The sequence below is a fragment of the Cucumis melo genome, chromosome 3 (assembly GCF_025177605.1).
Source record: "Cucumis melo cultivar AY chromosome 3, USDA_Cmelo_AY_1.0, whole genome shotgun sequence".
Taxonomy (NCBI): Eukaryota; Viridiplantae; Streptophyta; class Magnoliopsida; order Cucurbitales; family Cucurbitaceae; genus Cucumis; species Cucumis melo.
Window position 1 is genome coordinate 12,898,170 of NC_066859.1, and position 27,985 is coordinate 12,926,154.

A 27,985-nucleotide genomic window follows, 5' to 3' on the forward strand; every position below is an offset into this window, starting at 1 on the left:
TGCCAGAAAAACAAGTTCTTTTAGTAGAACCATAGTGTTCTTTGGTACAACTTCAGGGTGAGACGTTGAACTTTCTACTTAGGATATGGGTTTTTGTTAATACTACTGAATCAACAAACAAGTTCAATAGCTCAGAATTAGAGCTCACGTGGCTGAGAACTAACAAGGCTTGTGAATCTCAATTTTCTTGTACAGGCTCATTTCGTAAGCCTATTTGTATTCTTTGCCCTAGTACATTTTGGTTTACCATATACATATAGGACTCCTAGAATTAATCAATGACAAAAAGAAATGACAAAAAGAAGTGTAAAAAAGGGGCGTACACCTCGTCTTCCCATGTCCACCACTGATGTTGCATGATTCAACAAAAAAAAAAAACAAAAATCACCAAATCTTCTGTTCTTTCTATTTTGTATCTGCAAAGTTCCCAGAAAAATATGGAGATGCCTCTTCGAATCTCAACCTGGAAGCACAGAAGTTGATTGTTCAAGAATTTATCTCAAATATTCATTTATGAGCCAAGAAAATACATAAAAAAGAGGAGATAGTGGGTGACTTTAAATTGGAGGAAAAATCTAAATTAACCACAAAACACGAATACATGTTTCAATGAACTATTCTCATAAAGAAACTCAATTTCTTAGTGAGGGTACTTAAAACTTTCACTTCGACATACAGTAGCCAAAAGACCCATCTACTTAGGCAGAGAGAATTCTAAAAATTTAAACAAAAATATGTAAATAAATAAAGCGATTGAATGAAAAGAGAGTTCATTAGTAAGAAAAGTGGTTGTTAGGATCCTTCTCCTGAGAATCAGAAAATTTCAAACATGAGTAGAGAAACAGAGACAGTACTAAGCTATTATATATTGAAATTAAATCCAGAAGGTTCACAAGGAAATCAACAACTCAAAGGATAACGCAAGGAACAGCATAAAAGGAAAAGGAAAGCAACAATGTAAAGATAAAGAACAATGCTATACATTGAAATTAAATCCAGAAGGTTCACAAGGAAATCAATAACTCAAGGATAATGCAAGCAACAGCATAAAAGGAAAAGGAAAGCAACAATGTAAAGATAAAGAACAATGCTATATATTGAAATTAAATCCAGAAGGTTCACAAGGAAATCAATAACTCAAGGATAATGCAAGCAACAGCATAAAAGGAAAAGGAAAGCAACAATGTAAAGATAAAGAACAATGCTATATATTGAAATTAAATCCAGAAGGTTCACAAGGAAATCAATAACTCAAGGATAATGCAAGCAACAGCATAAAAGGAAAAGGAAAGCAACAATGTAAAGATAAAGAACAATGCTATATATTGAAATTAAATCCAGATGGTTCACAAGGAAATCAATAACTCAAGGATAATGCAAGCAACAGCATAAAAGGAAAAGGAAAGCAACAATGTAAAGATAAAGAACAATGCCCCAACTCCTTCGAGAAGGCCGATATCTTCTCACTAAAGCTCTCAGCAGCTTTTCACTCAATTATAACCTATTTTGGTAATCCCCAAAACACTCCTTTTATACTCCTCAAAGGTGGATCCCTCCTATAGCCTCCCCACAAACTATCTTCTGCGTAACATCCATCATACCGCTCCCAGCTTTACTTTTACATTTATATGCGTAAATGATTGGAGGCCTAACACTACCGCCCGGCTCGAATTGCACCTTGTCCTTAAGGTGGAGCACGGGAAATTGCTTATTCATCAGATGAACTAATTCCCAAGTCGTTTCATAGTTCGGACGTCCTTTCCATTTAACCAACCACTCATTTGCCCCCAATTAACTATTCCACTGAACTCCCAACACCATCTTCAGAAGCACTTGCAGTTCAAGGTCTTCAGTCAATGTCGGTGGTATGCGAAGCACCAGTTGGGTCTATCCTAATTTAAGCTTCAGTTGAGATATACAGAATACATTGTGAATGGCCGCCTCCAATGGTAAATCTAATCTATACGCCACTTCTCCAATGGACTCGATCACTCTGTAAGGTCCACAAAATTCAGGGGCCAACTTTTCACTTCTTTTCGGCATTAACAATCAATGCTGGTAAGGTCTCAACTTCAAGTAAACTTCATCCCCAACATTGAACTTCAACTCTCTCGGTGCAAATCAGCATGTTTCTTCATTCAGTTTTGTGCTATCACGGAGTTTTCTTTCAAAGATTGATAACCAAGTCTCCATCAATCAACAATTGTTCCACGCTATTATTGGTAGATTTTTTGTTTCCATATGACAACAATGGAGGTAGTGGTCTACCAAAAATAATCTGGAATGGCATAGTCTTTGATGACGCATGAAATGTCGTGTTGTACCAAAGTTTCACCCACGGTATGCATTTAGTCAATTTGGTCAGTTGTTCTTTGCAATAACAGTGGACATACGTTTCTAGACAATGGTTGACCCTCTTAGTTTGGTCTTTGGTCTATGGATGGAATGCAGTGCTCCTCTTAAGGACAGTCCCCATGACTGATAATAGTTCCTTCCAAAAATTACTCAAGAACATTTTGCCACGATCTGTGATTAGGGATTTAGGAACTCCAAATTTGCTCACTACTCTCTCAATGAAGATTTTTGCTACTTGCTTAGCTGTAAACGGGCGTCAGAGAATGATAAAATGTGCAAACTTGCTATGCCTATCCACAAGGACCATGACAGAGTCGAAACCCCCTGCCTTCAGTAGACCCTCAATAAAATCCATGGTCCAGTCCTCAAGGATTAGCTCTGGCAATGGCAATGGCTGTAGGAGGCTGGCAGGTGTCGTCGAATCAATCTTACTCCTCTAACAAATCTCATACCACTCTCCATACTTCTCTTCTTGACATCATTTTTCATTCCTATCCAATGCATTCCCCATTCCTTCTTTTATAGGTATGGAGAAAACCCAAATGACCTCCCAACACCGAATCATGAAATATGTGCAACAGGGACGATATTAAAGATGATGTCTATAAGAGCATTAATCCTCCCTTGTAATTTATCCACCGATAATTAGGTTTTCCCTCTTGATACCTCATCTTTCTCAACTTCGTTTAGGACAATCTCAACATCCACTATTTCTGGGGTTGATAACATGGCCAATTCCACATAATGAGACACCTTTGATAGCGCATCTGAAACTTTATTTTGAAGTCCCAATGGGTATAACATCTTGAAATCATGACCTACCAATTTCGTCAACCACCTAAGGAATTGCAATTGCACTTCCCTTTGGTCAATGTGGAATTTTGGAGCTTTTTGGTCAGAAATGACCGTAAATTTCCTTTCTAATAAGTAATGTCACCATTTCTGCATTGTCCTTACCACTGCCATTACTTCTCTCTTGTATATAGATTTTGCTTGCGCTCTAGATGATAATTTCTTACTATAGTACGCAATGGGCTTAGCATTTGTTAGGCCCCCAGCTACAAATCAATATCATAGGAAAGGTAAAGGCAAGAAAGAGAGAAATGGGTAAAGGTGGGGACCACTACAAGGGAGGTTATAAATAGAAAGTTTGAGAGAAGGAAGGGTAGATAGTGACTCAGTAGAATCTTCTTGAGAGTGAGAGGTTGAGAGGAAAGACAATCGATTGTGATTGTGCTTTGAGCGAATGTACTTAGGGTTATCAAACCATTTTTGTTAATAAGATCAGTATCGTCTATTCGCGATACCTTTCATCTTGGTATTAGAGCCAAAAACTTGGAAAGATATCAAAGATGGCACAGAAGCACTTGGAAGAGAAGATGGAGGCAAACGATGCAGAGATTGCGACAATTAGAGTAGAGAATTAGAAGATGCCGAAAATGGAAGAAGCAATGAAGTCGTTAGTGAAGAGTGGAGCAATTGAATATTCAAGGGGAAATTCAACAAAGGAATTCAGAGGAAATGAAGCAGTTACTCTCAAGTGTCCCAACGGAGATCACACACTCAAAATCTACTCAAACCGAAACCACAGGAGGGGAAGAACCGAGTGGAAGAAGGAGAGGGAAAGAACGAATGGAGAACCCAACGACAACCGTGAATGAAACGTCACAACCAATGGAAGTCGAAACAGAAAGAAACAAGTTCAAGAAAGTAGAAATGTCGAGATATTCAACATAATAGATTTGAACTCGTGGTTGTTCAAGGTAGATCGATACTTCCAAATTCACAAGTTGACTGAAGCAGAGAAATTGATAGTAGCGGTCATCAGATTTGAATCGGTAGCATTAGATTGGTATCGTGCAAATGAAGAACGGGAACCGTTTGATGACTGGAAGACACTGAACACGAAACTCTTGTAACGATTTCGATCTCCTTGGAAAGACACGGTATGTAGCCAATATCTTGCGATTAAACAAGAGTCAATGGTAGAAGAATATATAAATATTTTTGACAAACTCTTAAACCACCAATAGTTTTACAATATAGTAGAAAAGGGAAGAGAAAGGCAGCACGTGTAAAGGGGGGCCACAGTGAGAGTTAAAGTATTAAGTCAGTTAATATAAATAGAAGTATGGAAAAGGAGGGAAAGTTAGTTAGGTTTTGATAAGTATTGTCTATTTAATCTTTGGAAGAGAAGATAACATAAAGGAGAGAGATTTTCCTCGAATTGCTAGTCATTTCTTGTAATACTTTCGTTTGATTCAGTAATAAAGTCAACCTATTGATTGAATTTAATTGCTTGAGCCGAATTCCATCATAAACTATTGGCTCCTTTACCACACTTAGCTGATGAAATCTTAGAAAATACGTTTATGAGTGGGCTTATGCCTCGGATTAGAGCCGAAGTAGAGTGTTGGGAACTGATTAGGCTTGTTAAAATGATGAAGATGGCCCAACAAGTCAAAAATAAGGAGTTAATCTGGTCTAAAACGGTCAATCATAAAGTAGAAAAAAGTTTAGATAGGAACAAGATCAACGGAACAGCGATTAACCCTAAACATATGTTCCCAGTTGTTACGAAGGAGATCATGAAGGCAATCGATCCAATTCTGATGAAAACTTTAACATTAAGAGGAGTAAGTGACCAAATCACCGAGAGAAGGAATGTTCAGGAGATTATCGAATGCGGAATTCAAATCTAAACGAGAAAGGGGCTTATGCTTTCGTTGTGATGAAAATTATACTGTCGGCCATCAATGTAAAGTCTGAAATAAACGTGAGTTACGACGAGTGCAGTTGGTGCAAAACGATACAAACGAATTGGAAGTATTCGAAGATGCTGGCCAAGAGTTCAAAGCAGTGGAGTTGCAAGCAACTAAGGTAAATGAAATTGTGAAGTTATCAATGAACTCAGTGTTGGTTTGTCGAATCTTAGTACGATGAATTAGAAGGGAAGCTGGGGAAATAAAGATGTGGTAGTGTTAGATCGATTGTGGGGCAACTCACAATTTCATTGCGCAACATTTGGTTGAGGAAGAGAAAGTGAGAGTAGAGAGCACTGCCAACTATGAATGTAATAATGGGAACTGGCACAGCAGTTAAAGGGAAGGGGCTACGCAAAGGAGTTTACCTACAATTAGCGGAATTATCGATCGTGGAAGAATTTTTGCCCTTGGAGTTGGGAGGGGTAGACATGATTCTGGGAATGTAATGGCTGCACACATTGGGCATGACTGAAGTGGATTGGAGAACCCTAATAATGAAGTTCATTCGGAAAGGAAAGACCATTGTGCTGAGGGGAGATCCAAGTTTAAAGAAGGTACAAGTCTTAAACGATTGATGAAAACTTGAAGGATGGTGATTAGGGGTTCCTCGTTGGGTGTAGATCGATGCAAGGAATGAAACCTAGGAAGAGTTTTATGGGATTGAGCCAATTTTCAATCCTACTGAAGCACTAACCAAGGCCATATTGAAGTATGATGTTGTATTCAACTAGCCTGAGGAGCTACCTCCGAGTAGAAGGGTTGACCATCATATCCACCTAAAAGAAATGAAAGGTCCAGTGAACATAAGACCCTATAGATATGCGTACAGCCAAAAGACAAAATGGAAAAAGGGATGTCAAAATGCTGTTTTCTGGAATCATTAAACCAAGCTCCTACCCCAACTCAAGTATGGTATTGTCGGTCAAAAAGAAAGATGGAGGGTGGATTCTGCGTTGATCATAGAGCTCTGATAATGTCACCATTCTTGATAAATTTCCAATCCTAGTCAATGATTGAGGAATTGTTTAACAAGTTGAATGGAGCAGTGTGGTTTTCAAAGATTGATCTTAAATCTAGTTACCATCAAATCAAAATGAATTAGGCAGATGTGGAGAAGACCGCATTTCGTACTCATGAAGGTCACTATGAATTCTTGGTTATACCATTTAGGCTAACCAATGCTCCCTCAACATTTCAAGCGTTGATGAATAAGGTCTTCAAGCCATATCTACGAAAGACTCAGAGGAGCATATTCAACATTTGGAAGTAGTATTTGGAGTTTTACGGGAAGCAAAGTTGTATGCTACTAGACTTAAATGTCAGTTCCTACGAAGACGACTGGAGTACTTAGCTGTAAACGGGCATCAGAGAATGATAAAATGTGCAATTCCTAGTAAGATTCCAGCAATTATTGATTTGCGTCCACCAACTTGTAAAAGAGAAGTAAGGAGCTTCCTAGCCCTAACTAGTTATTACAAATGATTTGTCCAAAATAAAATTGTCGAAGCATTGCAGCCCCATTAACTCAGCTTCCGAAGAAGGGGGCATATTAGTGGTCAAAGGAAGCCAGTAGAGCATTTGACCAATTGAAGTCAGCAATGGTAACCCTGCCTTTGTTAACCCTACCAGACTTTAACCAAGTTTTTTAGTTAAAAACAGATGCTTCAGACTATGGTTTAAGGGCAGTGTTAATGCAGAACAAACGGCCAATTGCCTTTTTCAGTCACTCTTTCGAGTACAAATAAAAGAAAACCAGTCTATGAAAGAGAACTAATGGCAGTGGTGATGGCAGTGCAACGATGGCGTCCTTGCTTGTTGGGGCATAAATTCATTGTAAAGACAAACTAGAAAGTTCTCAAATTTTTACTTGAACGGAGAGTGATTCAACCCCAACATCAACGGTGGCTATCCAAACTGTTAGGATATGACTTTGAAGTGGTCTATCATCCGAGGGTGGAAAACAAGATTGCTGACGCAATGTCTAGAAAACCTGAAGGGATCGAGTTGGCAAACTTTGGTGGTAACCACCTTGCTAGATGTAGTTGTCATCAAGGAGGAGGTCTATAACGATAGTAAATTGAAGTGGATCATTGAGAAGCTATTGGAGGATGAAGATAGTGTATCTAATTACTCACTCGAGCACGGAGCGCTGAAACTCAAAGGTCGTTTGGTAATCTCTAAGAACTCCACGTTACTTCCCTCTATAATACTACATACCACGACTCTGTGTTTGGAGGACATCGAATCTCTTACGCACTTACAAAAGATTACCGAAGGAGTTATATTGGGAAGGTATGAAGGGTGTTATTAAGAAATGTGTGGAAGAATGTTGAGTTTGTCAGAGAAATAAATTGTTGACAACATCATTGACTGGACTATTGTTGCCCTGAGCATTCGGGAAAACATTTCGATGGACTTCATCAAGGGACTACCAAAATCGCAAGGTCATATTCGTGGTGGTGGATCGTCTGACGAAATATAGTCATTTCATAGGCTTGAACACCTGTTTACAACAAAAGGGGTAGCTGATGTTTTTGTGAATGAGATAGTAAAGCTTCATAGATACCCTTATTGAAAGCAATTAACACCAACACGAGGCTTACGTGGAAATCCGAGAACCGGTAGAAAAACCCCGATATTTTAGTTTTATTATTTTTCTTATGAATGAATACAATAGGTACAAAAGGAGAGAATAAATAGAATACAATAGGAGTAAGAAAGGAAAAGATTTAGAAAATAAAATCTTCCATATAATTCTTTCTAAAAATACTCTAAGGGTCAAACCCTACTAATTCTAACACTCCCCCTCAAGTTGGGACGTAAATATCAATGAGTCCCAACTTGCTAACACAAAGGTCGAAGTTTGTTATGAGAATCCTCTTGGTGAGAACATCAGCAACCTGTTGGCTCGAAGGAATGCGTGAAAAGCATATCCTTTCACTGTCAAATCTTTCTTTGATGAAATGCCGATCAATCTCAATATGTTTAGTTCTATCATGTTGAACTGGGTTATTAGCAATACTAATAGCGACTTTATTATCACAAAAAAGCTTCAACGGTGTCTCACATTCTTGATGAAGATTTGACAAGACTTTCTAGAGCCAAATTTCCTCACATATTCCTAAACTCATAGCTGTGTATTCGACCTTAGCACTACTCCTGGCCGCAACACTTTGCTTCTTACTCCTTCAAGTTACAAGATTGCCCCAAACAAAGGTACAATAACCGGAGGTAGACTTTCTGTCAACAACAAATCTTGCCCAACCCGAGTCAGTATATGCCTCAACGGTTTTTTTATCTGTTTTTCTAAATATCAATCCTATACCAGGTGTATTTTTCAAGTTTCCCATAATTCTGTTGACAACTTCCATGTGTTTTTCACAGGGAGCATGCATAAACTGGTTGACAACTCCCACAACAAAGGAAATATCAAGACGAGTATGGGATAAGTAAATTAATTTACCTACAAGGCATTAATATTATTCTTTATCAACTAGAACTTGATCATTAGAGTTTCCTAGTTTACAATTAAATTCAATAGGAGTGTCAGCAAGACGACATCCCAACATACCTGTATCGGTTAGCAAATCAAGGGTGTATTTTTTCTAAGACACTGAGATACCTTCTTTAGATCTAGGCACCTCCATTTCAAGGAAATATTTCAGATTTTCCAAATCCTTGATTTCAAATCCTAGGGACTTGACAAAGGTAGTGAATCTGTCAAACCACACTCGAGGAGACTGTTTCAAGCCATATAGGGATTTCTGGAGTTTACACATCTATTGACCAAATTGGGCATCAAATCCAAGCGAGGGGCTCATGTAGACTTCCTCCATAAGGTCTCCTTTCAAATAGGCATTCTTAACATCCAGCTGGTATAAAGGCCAATCTTTGTTCACAGCAACAGATAGCAAGATTCTAACAATATTCAACTTAGCAACTGGAGAAAAAGTTTTTGAATAGTCAATACACCATAGGTCTGAGTAAATCCCTTTACAACTAACCTTGCCTTGTGTCTATCAAGAGTACCATCTGCTTTGTATTTGAGAGAGAACACTCATTTTCATCCTACAATTTTGTGTCTCTTGGGTAGAGCATAGATCTCCCAAGTTCTATTCTTTTCAAGAGCTTCATCTCTTCCATAACAGCATTCTTCCATTCAGGACACTCTAGAATAGTGTAGATATTTTTCGATATTATGGTAGAGTCAAAGCTTGCTGTAAAAGCTCTAAACTATGGAGAGAGATTATCATAGGAAACATAGTTGCGAATGCAATGTTTAGTACAGGACCTGATACCTTTTCTAAGAGAAATAGGAATATCAAGAGAGGGATCATACTCATCAAGTTTCCCTGTATGACCCTGTTCAGCTTCATTGTTACTAGTTTCTGTTCTGACCTCAATCTCATCACCATGGTTCTTTTCTTCCACATTTTCAAGAACAGCAACATCAGACCTGTCATTCTCATTCATTGTATTATTAATACAAGGTCCAATAGGATTTTTCATACCTTGATCTCGAGGAGGTTTGAAGTCTTGGACTGGAGCCAGCGACTGACTAGTAGGGGACCCGACTTCCTTTTTTAGATTCCTCATGTAATACGTTTTTCAGGGAACTTGGTTTGTGGGTAGGATTATGGGATGAGGATCAACATCAAACACGGTACTAGGAGTAAGTTCGATCAATTCAGAGGTGTTGTTAGACTCTTCACTCACACTCTCCCCCTGAAGATGGCTAATGGGAAAGTAGGGTTGGTTCTCACAGAAAGTAACATCCGTAGTGACAAAGTATTTCCTGGACGACGAGTGAAAACATTTATAATCACATTGGTGAAAAGGATACCCAAACAAACACACAAGCCTGAGCCTGAGGGGTAAATTTGGTCTGATTAGGACCAAATTTATGGAGATAAGTGGTACACCCAAACACACGAAAAGGAACCTCAAAAACAAGACAAATAGAGGGGTAAGACTCCTTAAGACAATCTAAAGGAGTCTGAAAGGGGAGGATACGAAAAGACATTCTATTGATTAAATGAGCTGCTGTAAGAATAGCATCTCCCTACAGGTATGAAGGAATGGAAGTGGAAAGCATAAGGGAATGCGCTACTTCCAGAATGTGACGGTTTTTTCCCTCAGCCACTCCATTTTGTTGAGGAGTGTAGGTGCACGAGGTTTGGTGAACAATCCCCTTGGAAGCTAGAAATTCATCAAGATTATGGTTTTGGAATTCCCGACCATTGTCACTCCAAAGAATTACAATTTTTGTATGAAATTGTGTTTCAATGCTATGATAGAAGTTTTGGAAAATGGACGAACCTCAAATTTATCAATGATAAGGTAGACACATGTAAGACAGGTATGGTCATCGATGAAAGTTGCAAACTACCGCTTCTCCGATGAGGTAGTGACCTTGGAAGGACCCCAAACATCACTATGGATGAGGGTAAACGGTTGTGTAGGTTTATATGGTTGTGTAGATTTATATGGTTGTGAGGAAAAAGAGATCTGATGTTGTTTAGCCCGAATACACACATCACAAAATAGAAAAGAGAAATCAAGTTTAGAAAAAAGATGGGGAAATAAATATTGCATATATGTAAAGTTTGGGTGGCCCAGCCGAAAATGCTACAAAATACAATCATGTTCATAAGTGCTAAAGTAGGAAGACAATAAACTAGACCTAGAGAAACTACTACAGGAGGTATCATCATCAAGAATGTAAAGTCCCCTACTATGCCAGGCAGTGCCAATCGTCCTCCTCATGCTGAAAATAAACAGATTCAGGTAAGAAGATAGCTTTACAATGCAACTCACGAGTGATCTTGCTTATAGATAACAAATTGTAAGATAGTTTAGGGACATGCAAAACATTCTGGAGAGCAAAACCGTCAAAGGAAACTATTTGTCCTTTGCCAGCGATCGAGGCTAGAGAGTCGTCGGCTATCCAAATTTTTTCATTACCTACGAACGGGGCATAAGAGATAAAGTGCTCCAAAGAACATGTCAAGTAATCTGTAGCCCTGAGTCTAAAATCCAGGGATTCTTCCCATCAACGCTAATAAGCACAAGGGATTGAGGCATACTCCTAAGCAATGGCACCCAAAGTAGGAGTCTTGATCTAGCTTGCAGTAGGACCAATTGATTGAGAAGTGCTGGTCGGGGTAGTCTCACTAATGTAGGCACGTCCTGAGTTTTGTTTTTCGTTGCAGAACCGTTTCTTACCTCTTGGGGGACGATCGTGAAGTTTCCAACACTAATCCTTGGTGTGCCATTGTTTCTTGTAGTGTTCACATACAAGGATTGGTTTTCCATTATTCTTGTCACTATCATGATTTGAGAACCAAGCGCTAAAAGCAGCAAAGTCAATGGTAGCGGTAATCAATACACTCAAGGCATTAACGTGATCCTCTTCAAGTCGAGCTTCAAAATAAATTTCCATTAGGGAGGGAATAGGTTTTTGTCCGAGTGTACGACCACAAATAGTATCAAATTTGGGATTAAGTCAAGGAAGTCATAAATACGGTCAGCCTCTTCAAGTTTAGCATATTATGTACCATCATTTGGTGTGTCCCAAACTCTCTCTGCACAAATCCATCTCTTGTCAGAGAAGAGAGAGCTTGTTAAAATAGGTAGTCGCATCCAGGGTCCCTTGTTTGTAATCATGGACCTATTTTCGCAGTGTATAAAACCGAGAGGCATTCTGTCGTTTCAAGTAAAGGGTCTAAGTTGTATCCCACAAATCTTTGTTGTGGCTGCATACAGTAGAGGCTTGTCGATCTGAGGTTCCATACTATTAATCAGCATTGACCGAATAAGTGAGTCCTCCCCTTTCCAGAGTCGTTCCAAGGCATCACCCGATGGAGGACGTACAGTGTCACCAGTTAAGAAGCCGAACTGGTGGCGACGTTCGAGGAATATCTTTACTGATTGGGACCAAGAGAAATAATTTTGCCATTTAAGTTTTCACTTGAAAAGTTCCCTGTAGACGAACCCAAAGAGCCAGTTATATAATTTAATGGTAAATTAGGGAACGAAGTTACCGAGTTCTTGGAATACATAGGCAACTCGGTTGGTTTGGCATGCGTCGAAGACTCGCCCGCTTCAATGTCTGATCTATTCTGGGGTTGGTCAATCTTGTTACCAGAAAACAACAATTGCTGTAAAGGGTCAACATACAGTGGATTCTTGTTGTACAGATTTGATAGATTTATAATTAAGGGTTGCTATCCGGAGGGCATAGGTGGCACGTGGGAATGCAAAATGGTCGAAAGGGTATGACAGTTGGACATCTGACAGCACATAGAGTGGAATGGGCTAGACTGTGAGATGAAACGGCGTCGGCGTGTGAGACATTTTTTGGTCAGATGGTGGCATGTGGCTGCGAGACTACTCCTGTTGGGTAGATCGACAGTTTATGTAGGTTCTGGAGTAATTTCTCCATGGCGAAAGCGACGACGGCGTCCACGGCAGCAGTGACGGGTTCATTTTCGATCTGGGTTTCTCCTAGGTTAGTTTCTAGGGTTTCGTTATTGCTTTGCTCTAATACCATATTGAAAGCAATTAACACCAACACGAGGCTTATGTGGAAACTCGAGAACCGAGAGAAAAACTACGATATTTTAGTTTTATTATTTTTCTTATGAATGAATACAATAGGTACAAAGGGAGAGAATAAATAGAATACAATAGGAGTAAGAAAGGAAAAGATTTAGGAAATAAAATCTTCCATATTATTCTTTCCAAAAAATACTCTAAGGACAAGCCCTACTAATTCTAACAACCCCAAAATCTATTGCTTTTTATAGAGATAAGGTGTTTCTAAGCTATTTTTGGCAAGAATTATTCGGACTAGCAGGGACTCAATTGAATAGAAGCATAGCTTTTCATCCACAATCAGAGGGTCAAACAGAGGTGGTAAATAAAAGTCTCGAAGACTACCTGCGTTGCTTTTGCGAGGAAAGACCTTCACAGTGGTATGCCCGATTGCACTGGACAGAATATTGGCATAACACCACCTATAATGCTTCCACTGATATCACTCCATTTCAAGCTCTGTATGCCAAGTACCACCAGCTCTAATTGCCTATGAAGAGCAAACAACCACCAATTCCGCCCTTGATCAACAGTTGCGAGAGAGATGTAGCCTTGAGAGTTTAGAAGGAGAATTTGAGAATGGCTTAATAACATATGAAGAAATTTGCTGATCAAAAAAGAAGAGAACTGGAGTTCGAAGTAGGAGATTATGTATATTTGAAGCTACGACCTTATAGACAAACCTCGATGATGGCAAGACGTAATGAGAAGCTATCACCTAAGTACTTAGGGCCCTATTGGATTAAAGAAAGAGTGAGTAAGGTAGCATATCGCTTGGCCTTACCAAAAGAAGCTTTGATCCACCTAGTTTTTCACGTCTCACAGCCAAAGAAAGCACTAGGATCAAATAAGACAATGGAACCAGCACTACCTCCTCTATTGAAGAAATTCAAATGGGTGACCGAACCTGAAGAAGTCTATGGCTACTGCAAAAATCCAAACACAGGAGTATGAGAGGTATTAATTGCTTGGAAGGCCCCATTACTCTATGTATAACCCTATTGTACATTGAGCTTTTATCTCTCTATTTTTCAATATTAATGATAGTGAGACTCGTTTCCTTTTAAGAAAATTTGCTTGGAAGGGACTCAAAATGATGCTACTTAGGAAATAATTGAAGATTTTAGCCAGCAATTCCCTATGTTTCACCTAGAGGACAAGGTGAATTTAGAAGGTGGGAATAATGTTAGGCCCCCAGTTATACATCAATATCATAGGAGAGGTAAGGGCAAGAAAGTGAGAAACGAGTAAGGGCGGGGACCACTATGAGGGAGGTTATAAATAGAAAGTCGAGAGAGGGAAGGGTAGTTAGTTACTTAGTAGAATCTTCTCAAGAGTGAGGTTGAGGTTAGAGAATCGATTGTGATTGTGCTCTAAGTGAGTGTACTTAGGGTTATCAACCCATTCTTGTTAATCACATCAGTATCGTCTATTCGCATGCCTTTCAGCATTCTAGCCTACATTGCCCCTAACCCAACTCCCGAAGCATTGGTCTCTATTATGAAAAGCGATGAAAAATCCAAGAAAGCCGATACAGGGGCCAATATCATGGCTTGTTTCAGTTGTTCGAAAGCCTCGATCACTTCCTCATTCCATCTAAACGCATTTTTCTATAGGAGTTTGGTAAAAGGTGCCACGACATCTCCAAAACCCTTTACAAAACATCTATAATACTTGGTTAAACCCAAAACTCCACAAAACTATGTCAAATCTTTTGGTTAAGGTCAATTAACCATTGCTTTAACCTTTTCCCCATCCGCCTCCACACCTTTGCTCAAGATCCAATGGCCTAGGTATTAAATCCTTGGATGCCCAAAAACACATTTCATTCCATTAGCAAAAGAGGTTTTCTTTGAGGATGTTAAAAACCACCCCAAGGTGTTTCTCATGCTTTGTTATGTTCGTACTATAGACTAGGATGTCTTCAAAGAATGCCAGCACAAAGCATCTTAAGAATGGTCGAAAAACTTGATTCATTAACAATTGGAACGTGGCTGGTGCATGGGTCCATCCGAATGGCATTACCAGAAACTCATAGTGGCCCTCATGTGTACGAAAAGTTGTTTTCTCAATATCGCTCTCCATTTGAATTTGATGGTGCCCTGAGTGAAGGTCTAATTTCAAAAATAGTGTGGCCCCATATAGTTCACCAATTAATATTACAAATACTGGAAATTTGTCCGTTGTTGTCACTTGGTTCAGTTTAATAGTCAATGCAGAACCTCTATCCCCCATCCTTCTTCTTTAATAAGAGCACTGGACCTAAGTATGAACTACAACTCAACCTAATAATTCCAGCTTACAACATCTCCGTTACCAATCTCTCGATTTATTCCTTCTGTATGTACCCATATTTGTATGGCTTGACATTAATCGGCTGTTCTCCCTCTAAAGTCAGAATGCGATGGTCTGTAGTACGTTTAGAAGGTAAGCCCTTCAATAGTTCAAAAATCGCCTCATATAGCTTTAACAAGAATTGTATCATCGGCAAATCGTCTTTCTCTCTCTTCTTATCTACTTCTCTTTCTGTCTCAATTTCAATATTTTGAAATTCAATTAAAAATCCTTGATCTTCCTCTTTCTAAGTCTTGGAAAGCATCTTGAGTGAGCATTCGACTTTGATTAAGAACAGATCCCCTTGAGGATCACTTAAGTGTTCCCCGCCATAAACGCCATGGTCATAGATAGCCAATGCACCCTCATAAATTTGGTGGTGAGCAACCACTACATCCCCAGAATAACATTAATTTTACCCAATTTAATTGCTAGGAAATCCCCCATAATGGTTAACTCAGTTCGCCTTACTTCCACTCTCTTACAGATTCCTCTTCCTTCCTAAGTTGTTCCATCCCCAATCGTAACTCCAAACTTTGTCTCCTTGTAATTGATAGGTTCAGTTCGTCCACTAATCTTTGATGGATAAAATTATGGGTGGGTCGTTGTTGATGAATACTATCACGTTCTGACCCTTCACTGAACCCTGGAGCTTCGTTGTTTCTTTTGCAGCAAACCCTAATATTGAACACAACGCCACCCCTGTAATCCCCCAACACCTCTAGGCAATTTAATTCAACAAATTGTATTTCCCCGTCAATGGCCGCGGTTTCCTCTCTCAACTTAGCCAACGTTTCATTTTCTTCTTCCTCGTTCATTATTAACGGCATTAGCTCCCTATTCTCTCTTACCTTATAGCGATGACCATGGGAATACTTCTCATTATATCGGAAACAAAGGCCCTTGTCAAGTCGTGCACTAAACTCACTATCAGAGAGTCTCTTTACCGGTGGTTCCCTTTTGACATAGTTCCCCTAATAAGTATAGTAATTTGACATATCTGGGCTCCCCACCCTTTTGTCTGGGCCTTTCTATGCTAGTAATTGTGGACTTTCTCGATTGGGCTTCCTTCTTACTTGGCCCATGGGCTCCATTCGCTCAAGGCCAACTTTAGGGCTACATTAGGGTCATTCACTAATTGGGCTTCCTTCATGCATTCCATTCTTCCAATGGCTTTGGGTGACAGCTAACAACCTCCGCCTATAGTTTCGATTCCTCCCCGTCATAAATGCATCCATCAACACACTTTCTTCCATCTCCACCAATAGTGTGGAGTAGTTCAGAAACTTCTTCAAATATTCAGCATATGTCCCATCCTGTTTGATTCTTATCAACCTAGCTCCTAAGCTCCCTTCTTCAATGTGTTGAAAATGTTCAAACATCTGATTTTTTAGATCCTCCCACAACGTTACCTTCTTCTGGTTATTGCTCCACCTGAACCAATTAACTTCATCTTGTGCAAACTCCTAAAGAGACCTAGACCTTCTCAGTTTTGGCTAAATCATTAATTTTGAAATAATATTCTCCCCTGCAAAAATCGACATCTCTAATTTCTTGTATTTACTCTTGTTTGTTGTCCCTTGTCCCTAGGCTATCGTAACCTCAAGATGGTTCAAACACGGATTGAAGAAAGGTTGGAGCTAATCGATCAAGAAATCGTCGGAATGAAGAAAGAGTTGAGCAAAATACCGGTGATCAAATCGAGCTTAAGCGATATCGCAAAGAACCTTGATCTGATGCGATTGCAATCAGAGAAACAACAGCAATTGCTTTTGATGTTGATGGAAACGACGGCAAAGGAACGATCGCATATGAGCGATCAAACATCTGAATCGGCTGCGCGCAATGCGAAGGAACGATCGCACATGAGCGATCGAACGAAAGAAAGAGAAGCGACGACGAGCAAGACAGCCGAATCGGACTGAAATTTCGGAGAAGTCCAAAACGATAAGAAGAATGAAAGTGATGAGAACTCCAATGACCGAAATAAATTCAAGAAGGTTGAAATGCCGGTATTCGTTGGAGAAGACCCTGACTCCTGGTTATTTCGTGCCGAAAGGTATTTTCAAATACACAAATTAACTGAGTCGGAAAAGATGTTAGTATCCACTGTTAGTTTCGATGGTCCTGCATTAAATTGGTATAGATCACAAGAAGAGAGAGATAAATTTACTAGTTGGATGAATTTGAAGGAGAGATTGTTAGTACGATTTAGATCAAGCAAAGATGGAACGATCTGTGGAAAATTCTTAAGAATTAAACAAGAGTCTACAGCACAAGAGTATAGGAATTTGTTTGATAAAATGGTAGCACCACTACCTGATTTGCAAGAAAGAGTGGTAGAAGACACTTTCATGAATGGCTTGTTGCCATGGATTAGACCAGAAGTCGCATTTTGTAGATCGAAAGGGCTGGCTGAGATGATGGAGGTAGCGCAATTAGTAGAAAACAAAGAAATCCTTAGAAACGAGGCCAATTTAAACAGATTTTCTGGCGAAAAAAATTCCGTTCAAGCCACTAGGAATAGCAAGACCGTTTCTAGTTATACGACGGGTGGTACTAAAGGAAATACCACATTTCCTATTAGAACCATCATCTTGAGGAGTTTTGGTCCTAATGAAAATCAAAGAGAAGGGACATATAAGGGCTTGCCAGATGCAGAGTTTCAAACTAGGAAAGAAAAAGGCCTGTGTTTCCAATGCAATGAGAAGTATCCTGCAGAACATAAATGTAAAATGAAGGAGCATCGTGAATTGAGAATGTTCATGGTGGTAAATGACACAGAAGAGTTCGAAATTGTTGAAGAAGAGAAGGAGGTGAAAAAGGAACCGAACAGAATAGAGGTCAAGGAAGATATTACTACTTATGTTGAATTATCAATCAACTCATTAGTAGGATTAAATGACCCCAGTACTATGTGAGAGGCAAGCTTTACGATGAGGATGTAATCATTCTAATTGATTGTGGGGCAACTCATAATTTCGTCTCGGAAAAGTTAGTTAAGAAGTTGCTTATACCAATAAAAGAGACGTCACACTATGGTGTAATCTTGGGTTCAGGAGCTGTTGTACAAGGCAAAGGAATTTGTGAAAAGCTAGAAGTGCAGCTGACGAACTGGTCTATCAAAGAGGACTTTTTACTGTTAGAGATTGGAGGTGTTGATGTTATATTGGGTATGCAGTGGCTCTACTCCTTAGGGGTAACTACAGTAGACTGGAAAATTTTGTCACTGACCTTTTCTTTCGAGGGAAAATCTATAAGTATCAATGGAGATCCTAGTTTGACTAAAGCAAGAGTCAGTCTAAAAAATATGATCAAATGTTGGGTGAAAAGGATGAAGGATTTCTCGTTGAATGCCGAGCAATAGAAGTTGAAGCTCTGAAGAACATGGAGACTGAGAAAAGCAGTCCCATTAGCACAATTATAAAACAATATGAGGATGTATTTGAACGGCCAGAAAAACTACCTCCAAGAAGAAAAATAGAGCATCAGATACATTTGAAGGAGGGAACTAATCCCATTAATGTGCGGCCTTATCATTATGGTTTTCATCAAAAAGAGGAGATGGAAAAATTGGTGAAAGAAATGCTTGATTCGGGAGTAATAAGACCCAACACTAGTCCCTTTTCTATTCCTGTTTTATTGGTTAAGAAAAAAGATGGTAGTTGGCGTTTTTGTGTTGATTACAGGGTTGTGAATAATGCAACTATCCCAGATAAATTTCCAATTCCAGTAGTTGAAGAATTATTTGATGAACTTTGTGGTGCGTCGTTGTTCTCAAAGATTGATTTGAAGTCCGAGTATCATCAAATCAGAATGGCTGATGAGGATATCAAAAAAACTGCTTTTAGGACTCATGAAGGTCATTATGAGTTCTTAGCTATGCCTTTCGAGCTAACTAATGCACCAGTTACTTTTCAAGCATTGATGAATGCAATTTTCAAGCCATTCTTAAGAAAATTTGTGCTAGTATTCTTTGATGACATACTAATATATAGTAAGAATGAGGCTGATCATGTGATCCATATGGGAAAGGTGTTGTCAATACTGAGGAAGCATGAACTGTATGCAAATCAGAAGAAATGCAGTTTTGCTCATAAAAAAAGTAGAGTATTCGGGCCATGTTATATCAGGCGAAGGTGTAGCAATTGATCTTGAGAAGATTAAAGCTATAGCTGAATGGCCGAAACCCACAAATATTAAAGAAGTCAGAGGATTTTTGGGGTTGACTGGGTATTATAGACATTTTGTGCGCAATTATGGAGCTATTGCTGCCCCTTTAACCCATTTGTTGAAGAAGGGAGGATATAAGTGGAATGATGATGCAGCCACAGCCTTTGATCAGCTAAAGAATGCTACGATGTCTCTTCCGGTATTAGCACTCCCAGATTTTAATCAACCATTTGAAATTGAAACTGATGCTTCAGGCTACGGGGTTGGTGCAGTGTTAATACAAGACAAGAGGCCGATCGCTTATTATAGCCAACCCCGTAGCTAATACAAGACAAGAGGCCGATCGCTTATTATAGCCATATGTTGGCCTTGAAAGATAGAGTTCGACAAGTGTATGAAAGAGAACTGATGGCTGTTGTGTTGGCTGTTCAACGATGGCGACCTTATCTGTTGGTAGGCAAATTTAAAGTGAAAACTGATCAAAAGGCACTGAAATTTTTGTTGGATCAGAGGGTTATTCAACCCCAATATCAAAAGTGGATAGCAAAACTGTTGGGGTATTCGTTTGAAGTTGTTTACAAACCAGGAGTAGAAAACAGAGCAGCAGATGCACTCTCAAGAAAGCCGGCTAAAATACAGTTGTTTGGGTTATCTATTACGGTAACAGTGGACTTGGAGGTAATTAAGAAAGAGGTTAACCAAGACCCAAAGTTCCGAAAAATAATAGATGAAATAAAGTAGCTTGATGATCCGGCCGAAAGTAACTACTCCTTACAGAACGAGATGTTGAAGTATAAGGAGCGGTTAGTAATTACTAAGAATTCTTCTTTAATTCCAGCTATTCTGAATACTTTTCATAATTCTGTTGTTGGAGGACATACCGGGTTTTTAAGAACCTACAGAGGGTATCCAGTGAATTGTATTGAGATGGAATGAAAGCTGATATTAAAAAACACTGTGAGGAGTGTTTAATTTGCCAGAGAAATAAGTCATTGGCCTCGTCTCCAGCTGGGTTGTTAGTGCCGTTGGAAATTCCTCAATCCATATGGAGTGACATTTCCATGGAATTTGTGGAAGGTCTTCCAAAATCTGGTGGTTTTGAAGTTATTTTAGTGGTGGATCGGTTGAGTAAGTACGGTCATTTTCTTCCTCTCAAACACCCTTTTACAGCTAAGCTAGGGGCGGAATTATTTGTGAAGGAAATGGTGAGACTGCATGGATTTCCCTTGTCAATTGTATCAGATAGGGATAAGATTTTTCTTAGTCATTTATGGACAGAACATTTTCGACTATCTGGCACTAAACTAAATAAGAGCACTGCTTACCATCCTCAATTTGACGACCACACAGAGGTTGTGAATAGGGGAGTTGAAACTTACCTACGGTGTTTTTGTGATGAAAACCCAAAGGAGTGGGTGAAGTGGCTTCCTTGGACTGAATACTAGTATAACACTACATTCCAAAGGGCTCTTGGGATGTCTCTGTTTCAGGTCGTTTATGGACAACAACCCCCAGCGATAGTATCTTATGGAGGTGTACCATCTAAGAACTCAACCGTGGAAGAGATGTTATGGGAGAGGGATAATATTTTGACTGCTTTGCGTGACCATTTACGCTTGGCACAAGAGTAGATGAAAACGTATGCTGATCGTAAGAGGAGACATGTAGAATATTGTATGGGTGATTATGTGTTTCTGAGGATTCGTCCTTATCGGAAAATCACTTTGCGAAGAAAACAAAACGAGAAACTTTCTCCCAGATTTTTTGGTCCTTATAAAATTTTGGAGAAAGTTGGATCTGTCGCTTACCGACTTGAGCTGCCAGCTAACACTACAATTCATCCTGTATTCCATGTGTCGCAACTGAGGAAATTAGTTGGTCAGCACGAGAATCTACAGCCTACTATTCAGTTTGTTAATGAGAATTATGAGCGGAAATCTGTTCCTGAAGAAGCTATTGATTATCGAAAGACTGTGGCTGGACAATGGGAAGGATTGCCAAAGCATGAAGCTACTTGGGAGTCCTATGAAGAAATGCATTTATCATACCCAGCTCTTCACCTTGAGAACAAGGTGAATTTGGAAGGGGGAGTAATGTTAGACCCCCTATTACACATGTGTACAGTAGGAGGAAGAAATAGATTCATTACACATTTTACACATGTGAAATAAGTAAGTCGGTTAAGGGAATAGTATAAATAGCTTTCTGTTTAGGCGGAAAAGGCATGAAAATTCTGTTAGATTTGGTTAGGCCTTTGTAACTTCTTCAGAGAGTACATTGAAGAGTTGTGTGAAGAATTGAGATTTCCTCAATTCTTCTATATTGTAATAGATTCATCATTCAATAAAGAGAGAAATTCTGAAAAAGAGATCAGTTTTCCATCACATTTATCAAAAAAAAAAATTGCTCGGGGGGGGGGGGGGGAAGAAACAATATAAAATTGACCTGTCCACCATGGGGCCGTGAAGGGACCAACTGCGGAAAATCAGTTCAACAGCTCTAATGCGCACAAACTCATCCTGTTGGCAGTTGACCTGCAGATTCCTTTGAATATTCTGTATAGCGATCAAAGTAAAATAAGAATAAAACTTACAATACAAAACAAGTATTCAGACCAAAGAAAATGGATGGTGTAATGTAAGCGACACGGTCCTTTCCGGTCTCCCCATCCATACAAGAAAATTCAATCAGAAGTTATGTGACCTTACTCCTTCTCCCAAGTCAAGACACCGGATGATGCAAAGGTAATAATTTTTGTCCAAATTATCTTCTGATTGACAGGTAAAATACCAAAGGGAATCAAATCTATCCTTGGCTGCAAGTTGCTCATGGGTGCATGGAATGGGTCACACTGTCTTCAAAGGTTTTCTTGAGTGCATGATCAAACCCTCCAAAACGGTTACCACGGTTGAATTACTGAGCACACTCTGGGAGGCATTCGCATAAACCGTGGGCAGACAACAACAAAGACAATTGGTCCAGAAATCTCTTCAAGGTTTGTCTTCTTGTCGCAACCAATTGATATCCTGCTCGATGAAATATTTCTAAGTTAAACATATGTTTGGAGGATTTGAACCTTTAACTTCTAGGTCAAAACTTTAAACATTACAAATATGCCAATACGAGTTAAAATTAAGGGAATATGGTGACTATGTTAAATCAGGACAGCAGAGAAACTGAAGCCTCCAAATTACAAAAATGATCTATGCATAACCTCACATAAACAACCATAAAATATTCTCAAATTCACTTTCTAAATTATATTTTGAAAAAAATCCAAAATATTTATTTTCTCCAATAAATTTCTAATATAATTGTCAGAGGTGTGCTCTACTAATGTATTGCCCAATGCCTAACTTGTATACTAACATCGAGTACTTTAGCTGCACATTGCAAATTACATGCTTTGAACTTTTGTTCCATTTTCATTATTTCAATGAATCATTCTCTTTGGTTCAAAGTAATAACAACTAACAACTTAATAATAACAAGGGTAAACATAAACCTGAATCTTGTACAAGTTGTACTTTGTCTAAAGAATTTCCTTGAACTTTCAAAAGATCCATTAATACCCTTTAACTTTAAAAAAGTTAAAGAAAACACCCTTATTATTAGTTTAAACATAAATAGTTAGTACAATATTTCAAAAATACCTCTAAGCTTTCAAAAGTTTCATTAACACCTGTCACCTTCAAACTTTCAAAAAGAAAAGTCCAAAAGTACTCTAACTATTAGTATATGGACGGAGACCATTAGTTCTTTGTTTCAACAATAATGTTGAAAGTTAAAAGTTCCATAAAAAGAAAAGGCTAAAACATGCCATTACCATTAATATATTGACAGTAGACTAAAGCAAGAGAGGGTAATGGAGAGGCCAGAGGGAGGTGAAATGGGGTGTGGATAAATGCTTTTCGTCGTTATACTAATGGTAACTGATAAGACCTTTTTTCAACTTCTTTTTTAATGTCAAGGGTATTAATTGATAATTTTATATAATATATTGATAAAATCAAGTTGTACATAATAACCTATAAAATTGGTGAATAAATAATAGGGACCAAGATACTAATAAAGAAAAGTTACAAATATGGAAAATATTAAATAGGAATAAACCCAATAAACCCTCCCTCAAACTTAAGGTGGTAGAATCACAAATAACTTGAGTTCACTAAGAAAACGTCTTAATCAAATCAGTAGATCTGGGATAGAATCAAAAACCCGTAAAGAAGCAAACACATAAAGAACTTCTAGACTACAAACAAACCCATGAAGAACGAGACCAAAAAACTGATGGGTTAGAAACATATATCCTCATATAGAGATTTATAACAAAGCCTATAAAGAACGAAACAAGAATTTATGGGTAATAACAAAGATCCTCATAGAGAGATCTATAACAAAACCCACAAAATCTTATTTGAAAACGAAACAGATACCCAAAGGATGAAACTTGAAAAGAATCAATTAAGCATTAACCAAACTGGTCTGATTATATCGAACTGAGCTGGATTGATCAAACCAACCAAACCAGTTTAGGTTGACTGAACCAATCGGAAAACTGGACCAAATGAGCTAAACCAAACAGCTTAAACAAGTTTAATTGAACTGGATCTGAAACTTCACTGAAAATACCCTAAAAGTTAAATCTTAAACCCAAATGGATGGTACCATGATCACTAAGTGTGAATGGAACGAGACGCCGACAAAAAAGCACCGGAGCGACGCAAATCAAGGAGGCAATGTGTGGCGGGTATGACGGTGGCCCATGATTGCGGTTGTTGACGGGGCGAGACAGCAAGTGATGAAGGATCTGAACAAAGTGGATCTAGGGTGGTCTAGGCACACGAATTGGACAGAGGCTAATGAGGGGTCGAATCTACAAGTGGGTCTGCCTCCGTTGATGACTAGTCAAATCGATAAAGAAAAAGGTTGAACAAACTTGTGGCGGCTAGGGTTCAATAAGAGCAAGCACCAACGGATTTAGCATAGGCCCAGGGGGGCTCAAACCCCCCCTCAACTTTATAGTCTTTATATAATATATATAAAGAAAACTACTTAATTATTAATATTTATCATTAGCTTATTGGTTATTCTGACTGTCAGTCCCCCTTCCCACCCAGGTTCAAATCCTACCTATGTAGTTTATTTTTCATATTTTTCTTTTAGCCCCCCGTCACTATATTTTCTAGATCCGCCACTGAGAGCAAGATTGTGCCTGCTAGGTTTGAACAAAACCTAGACATCTGTTACCATGATAATTTTATACAATATATTGAATAAACCAAATTGTACATAATAACCTATTATATTGGTGAATAAATAGGGACCAAAATACTAATACTAATGAAGCAAAAGTACAAAAATGGAAAATATTAAATAAGAATAAACCCAATAAATCCTAATTTCCTTTAACATTAATGAATTTTTTAAAAAAAGTTATGTGGTATTTTTTAACAGTTTCCATCCATTCATTAAGAGTTAAGAGTATCTTTGAACTTTCCTTTTGAAGTATAAGGGTAAAACTTTTGAAAGTCTAATGGTAATGTTAAACAAAGTACAAAGTTGAGTATTTTCCATAATTTAGCTTAACAATAGCACTTTGGTTCCATATATTTGAGTTTTGATTGAAAACTTGATGACCAAAATAATCAGATGTTGGTGAATTACACAATTGACTGGACAATTAGAAATCAGAGGGCTCAAGACACATACCATTTGACATATGCTATCCGACAGCTGAAGTGCTTCTTCCCACCTTCTAACTCTGATAAGCCCCATAAGAAGGTGGACAAACGTACCAAGATCTGGTATAACACCATCTCTTATCATATCATGAAATAACTCAAACGCGTGACCAATCTTACTTGCATGAGAAAAGCTGTAAATCAAACTTGTATACATATTTTTCTTTGCAGCCATAGACATTGAAGCCGATATAACCTCTTTGTGGAGCTCCAGTGCCACTTCCAGTCTTCCTGCCTTAACAAAGTTATCAATCAGAACCTTATATAGAAGAATAATTGGAGCAGAACCATTCTTCTCAACTTCCTCTAAAAGCCCAAGCGAGAGAATGAACTCCCGTTTATAGCCTTCAATGACTTTACAGTAGCTCGATACATGTTTTGGCCAGTATGTCTGTTTCATTTCTTCCAACAGTGCATAAGCCTCATCTAAATGGCCAGTAGCACAACAATGGTTGATCAACACTGTGTAGGTGACAAAATTTGGAGCACAACCTTTTGAGCCCATTTCCCTGAAAAGCTCAAGGCATTTGTCAACTTTACCAGCTTTTCCAAAGCCATCAATCATTGCAGTGTAGGTCACAACATTTGGTTTACATCCCTTCTCTTCCATCATCAACATAAGCTTATATGCTTCATCTGTCTTTGCTACTTTAGAAAGGCCATCAATCATCTCTGTGTAGATAACAACGTTTGGAGCACAAGAATTCTCTAACATTTTGGACAACACCTTCAAAACAAGATCTAAACGTTTATCCTTGAATAGTCTATCAATAAGAGAGCTATAAGTATAGACATTAGGATTATACCCACGCTCTACCATCTTATGAAACACCTCTTGTGCTTCGTCCAACTTTGCAGCCTTACAAAATCCATCAATTAGTGCATCATATACAATGGTGTTTGGTTCACAACCATCCACAAACATGGTCTCCAACAAGTCACGGGCATCTTTGACTTTATGGGCCTTGCATAAACCATCCACCAAAGCTCCATACGTAACAACATTTGGCTTTTCAGCCACATTATTTTTTATTTTAAAATACATATCTACATCAGGAATGTCTGCATCACCTCTCATTCTTGCATAAATCTGGCAAGCTTTTTCTATATTCCCTGATTTACAATAGCCATCAATTAAAGCTGTATATGTAATGACATTAGGAAAACAACCCTTGGCTATCATTAACTCAAAAAGTTCATTAGCAACAGAAACTTTCTTAGCCTTAAGATATGCATGGATAAGGGTTGTATAAGTCACCACAGTAGGTTCACAGCCATCTCTTACCATTTCATCTAGCCAATTGTGAGCTTGTTTAATGAGGCCAGCTTTAGAAAAACAATCAATTAAAATTGTGTATGTATAAACATCAGGAATCACACCAGTCCCTTTCATTTCTTTAAAAAGAAAAAAGGCATTTTCTACCCTGGATGCATTACATAGAAAACCTATCACTTCAGAATATGTAGAAGTATCAGGGACGAAACCATTACCCATCATTTCATGAATTACTTTATAAGCTTTCTCAAATTTCCCAAAGCCACAAAGGCATCGAGCAAAGCTTACAACGTTGACCTTATTTAAAACGGTTCTAGCAGAAAGCATCTCATTGTAAGCTTTCTCAGCCAACTCAAATGTAACTGGCCCGGGTAATTCTCCACCACTACAAATACTGCCAATTAAGATGTTGTAAACCACATAGCCAGGCTTGCATTCACATGTTTCCATTTTCTTAAGCAACTTATAAGCATATAAAAAATCATCTGATTTGCAATAAGCATGAACAAGAGAATTAAATATCGTATAACTCGGATAACAGCCTTCGGCAATCATCATGCTTAGAATTCTTTTACATCGACCCAACTGTTTTTTATTTAAACAACCACAAAGCAGTATCTTATAAGTCTGAACATTAGGGATGCAAGAACTAGACCGCATCCTGTTCAAAAAATCCATTGCTTCTTCAAAAAACGAAGCTTCACACAGTCCAGATATCATCTTATTATAAAGAATCGTATTAGGGACAAAATCTTCTTTTTCAATTAATGAGAGAGCCTCTCTCCATTTGCCCACTTTGCAGAGAGCTTGAGCAAAAAAACCAAGAGTAAACTCATCCATACTCAATCCTAATTCTGACATCTCTCTATGAACCAATTGAGCAGTGTCCAACTTATCCGCCCTGAGAAAGACTTGAACTAAAGCATTATAAGTCATTCGGGTAGGCTTGTACCCAAAGTCCTTAAGCCTCCCGAGCTCTTCCAATGCTACATTCCACAACCCATTTCGGCAACACTTCCTAATCAACACATTAAGCAACTTTCCAAGCACCTCTTGATCATCACCCTTAATTTCTCTAAGAAACTCCTCGGGTACTCGATCATAACTACCACACTCAAAAACATCTAACAACGCAATGTACACAGCCGGAGTATGACTATAACCAATTTGTCGACCAGCCCACAAAAAGAACTTGACACACAGTTCAGGACTTCTCAAAAAACTCAAAATCTCAACCACTAAATCAGGATTCAACTTCTGCCTGAACTGTCTAAGTACAATATGGGTTTTTTCCCCGAACCCATCATCACAATTGCGAATTGCATCTAGTATCAAAAATGCCTCGTTTGACATCTTAACAGCCTGAAGCGTCCGGTCTGAAAAACAAGAGTCAGCATGAGAATTCAACAAGGAATCACGCAGAAGCGAGACTTCTTGGGGCGAAAAGCACTGGACACGGGAAGTGTCAGACGAAAGCGACTGGTCGAAATCAACCAAACCTTGGAGATCGTCCGGAGAAGAAGAGGAGAAGTGGGCAAAGGCGGAGGAATGAGAGTAAATGGTAAATGGGTTTGAAGCGAAGAGGGCGTTGGATCGAATTGGAGAAGAAATGAAGGAGAATGAGAGAAAATGGAGAGATTTCAGCCCCCTTCTGCTCATTACTCGCAATAGGCAACAACTTGGAAATGGGAACGTATGATTGGGTTTTTGAAGGGTTTACTTGGACAAAGCAAACCCTCGTG

General features: G+C 38.7%; 2 protein-coding genes across 5 annotated transcripts; one reads left to right on the top strand and one right to left on the bottom strand.

Moving 5' to 3' along the window:
• On the bottom strand, window positions 1-27,985 carry LOC103488647 (pentatricopeptide repeat-containing protein At1g06710, mitochondrial). 4 transcript variants are annotated; one of them, XM_017044643.2, is made up of 5 exons: window positions 24,936-27,985; window positions 21,932-22,249; window positions 21,669-21,778; window positions 13,062-13,267; window positions 1-463 (listed from the first exon to the last, which is right to left on the bottom strand). In XM_017044643.2, exons 1-2 carry the CDS (start codon window positions 27,900-27,902, stop codon window positions 22,214-22,216), a joined length of 3,003 nt encoding a protein of 1,000 aa, XP_016900132.2. In that variant the 5' UTR covers window positions 27,903-27,985; the 3' UTR covers window positions 1-463; window positions 13,062-13,267; window positions 21,669-21,778; window positions 21,932-22,213. The 4 variants fall into 4 exon arrangements, with proteins under 4 accessions (XP_016900132.2, XP_050938716.1, XP_008445686.2 ...); XM_051082759.1 differs by having other exon boundaries at window positions 21,927-22,249; XM_008447464.3 differs by lacking the exon at window positions 13,062-13,267.
• LOC127148667 (uncharacterized) lies at window positions 19,632-20,854 on the top strand. The gene is made up of 3 exons (XM_051082863.1): window positions 19,632-19,901; window positions 20,204-20,428; window positions 20,714-20,854. The coding sequence occupies exons 1-3, from the start codon at window positions 19,632-19,634 to the stop codon at window positions 20,852-20,854; spliced, it is 636 nt and encodes a 211-aa protein (XP_050938820.1).

Coding starts and splice junctions, on each gene's coding strand:
- LOC127148667 (XM_051082863.1), top strand. CDS start 19,632: ATGGCTGTTGTGTTGGCTGTTCAACGATGGCGACCTTATCTGTTGGTA. Junction 19,902..20,203: donor CGGTAACAGTGGACTTGGAG/GTAATTAAGAAA, acceptor TTAATTTGCCAG/AGAAATAAGTCATTGGCCTC. Junction 20,429..20,713: donor AATTATTTGTGAAGGAAATG/GTGAGACTGCAT, acceptor TCTCTGTTTCAG/GTCGTTTATGGACAACAACC.
- LOC103488647 (XM_008447464.3), bottom strand. CDS start 27,902: ATGAGCAGAAGGGGGCTGAAATCTCTCCATTTTCTCTCATTCTCCTTC. Junction 22,250..24,935: donor CGGATAGCATATGTCAAATG/GTATGTGTCTTG, acceptor TTCATCGAGCAG/GATATCAATTGGTTGCGACA.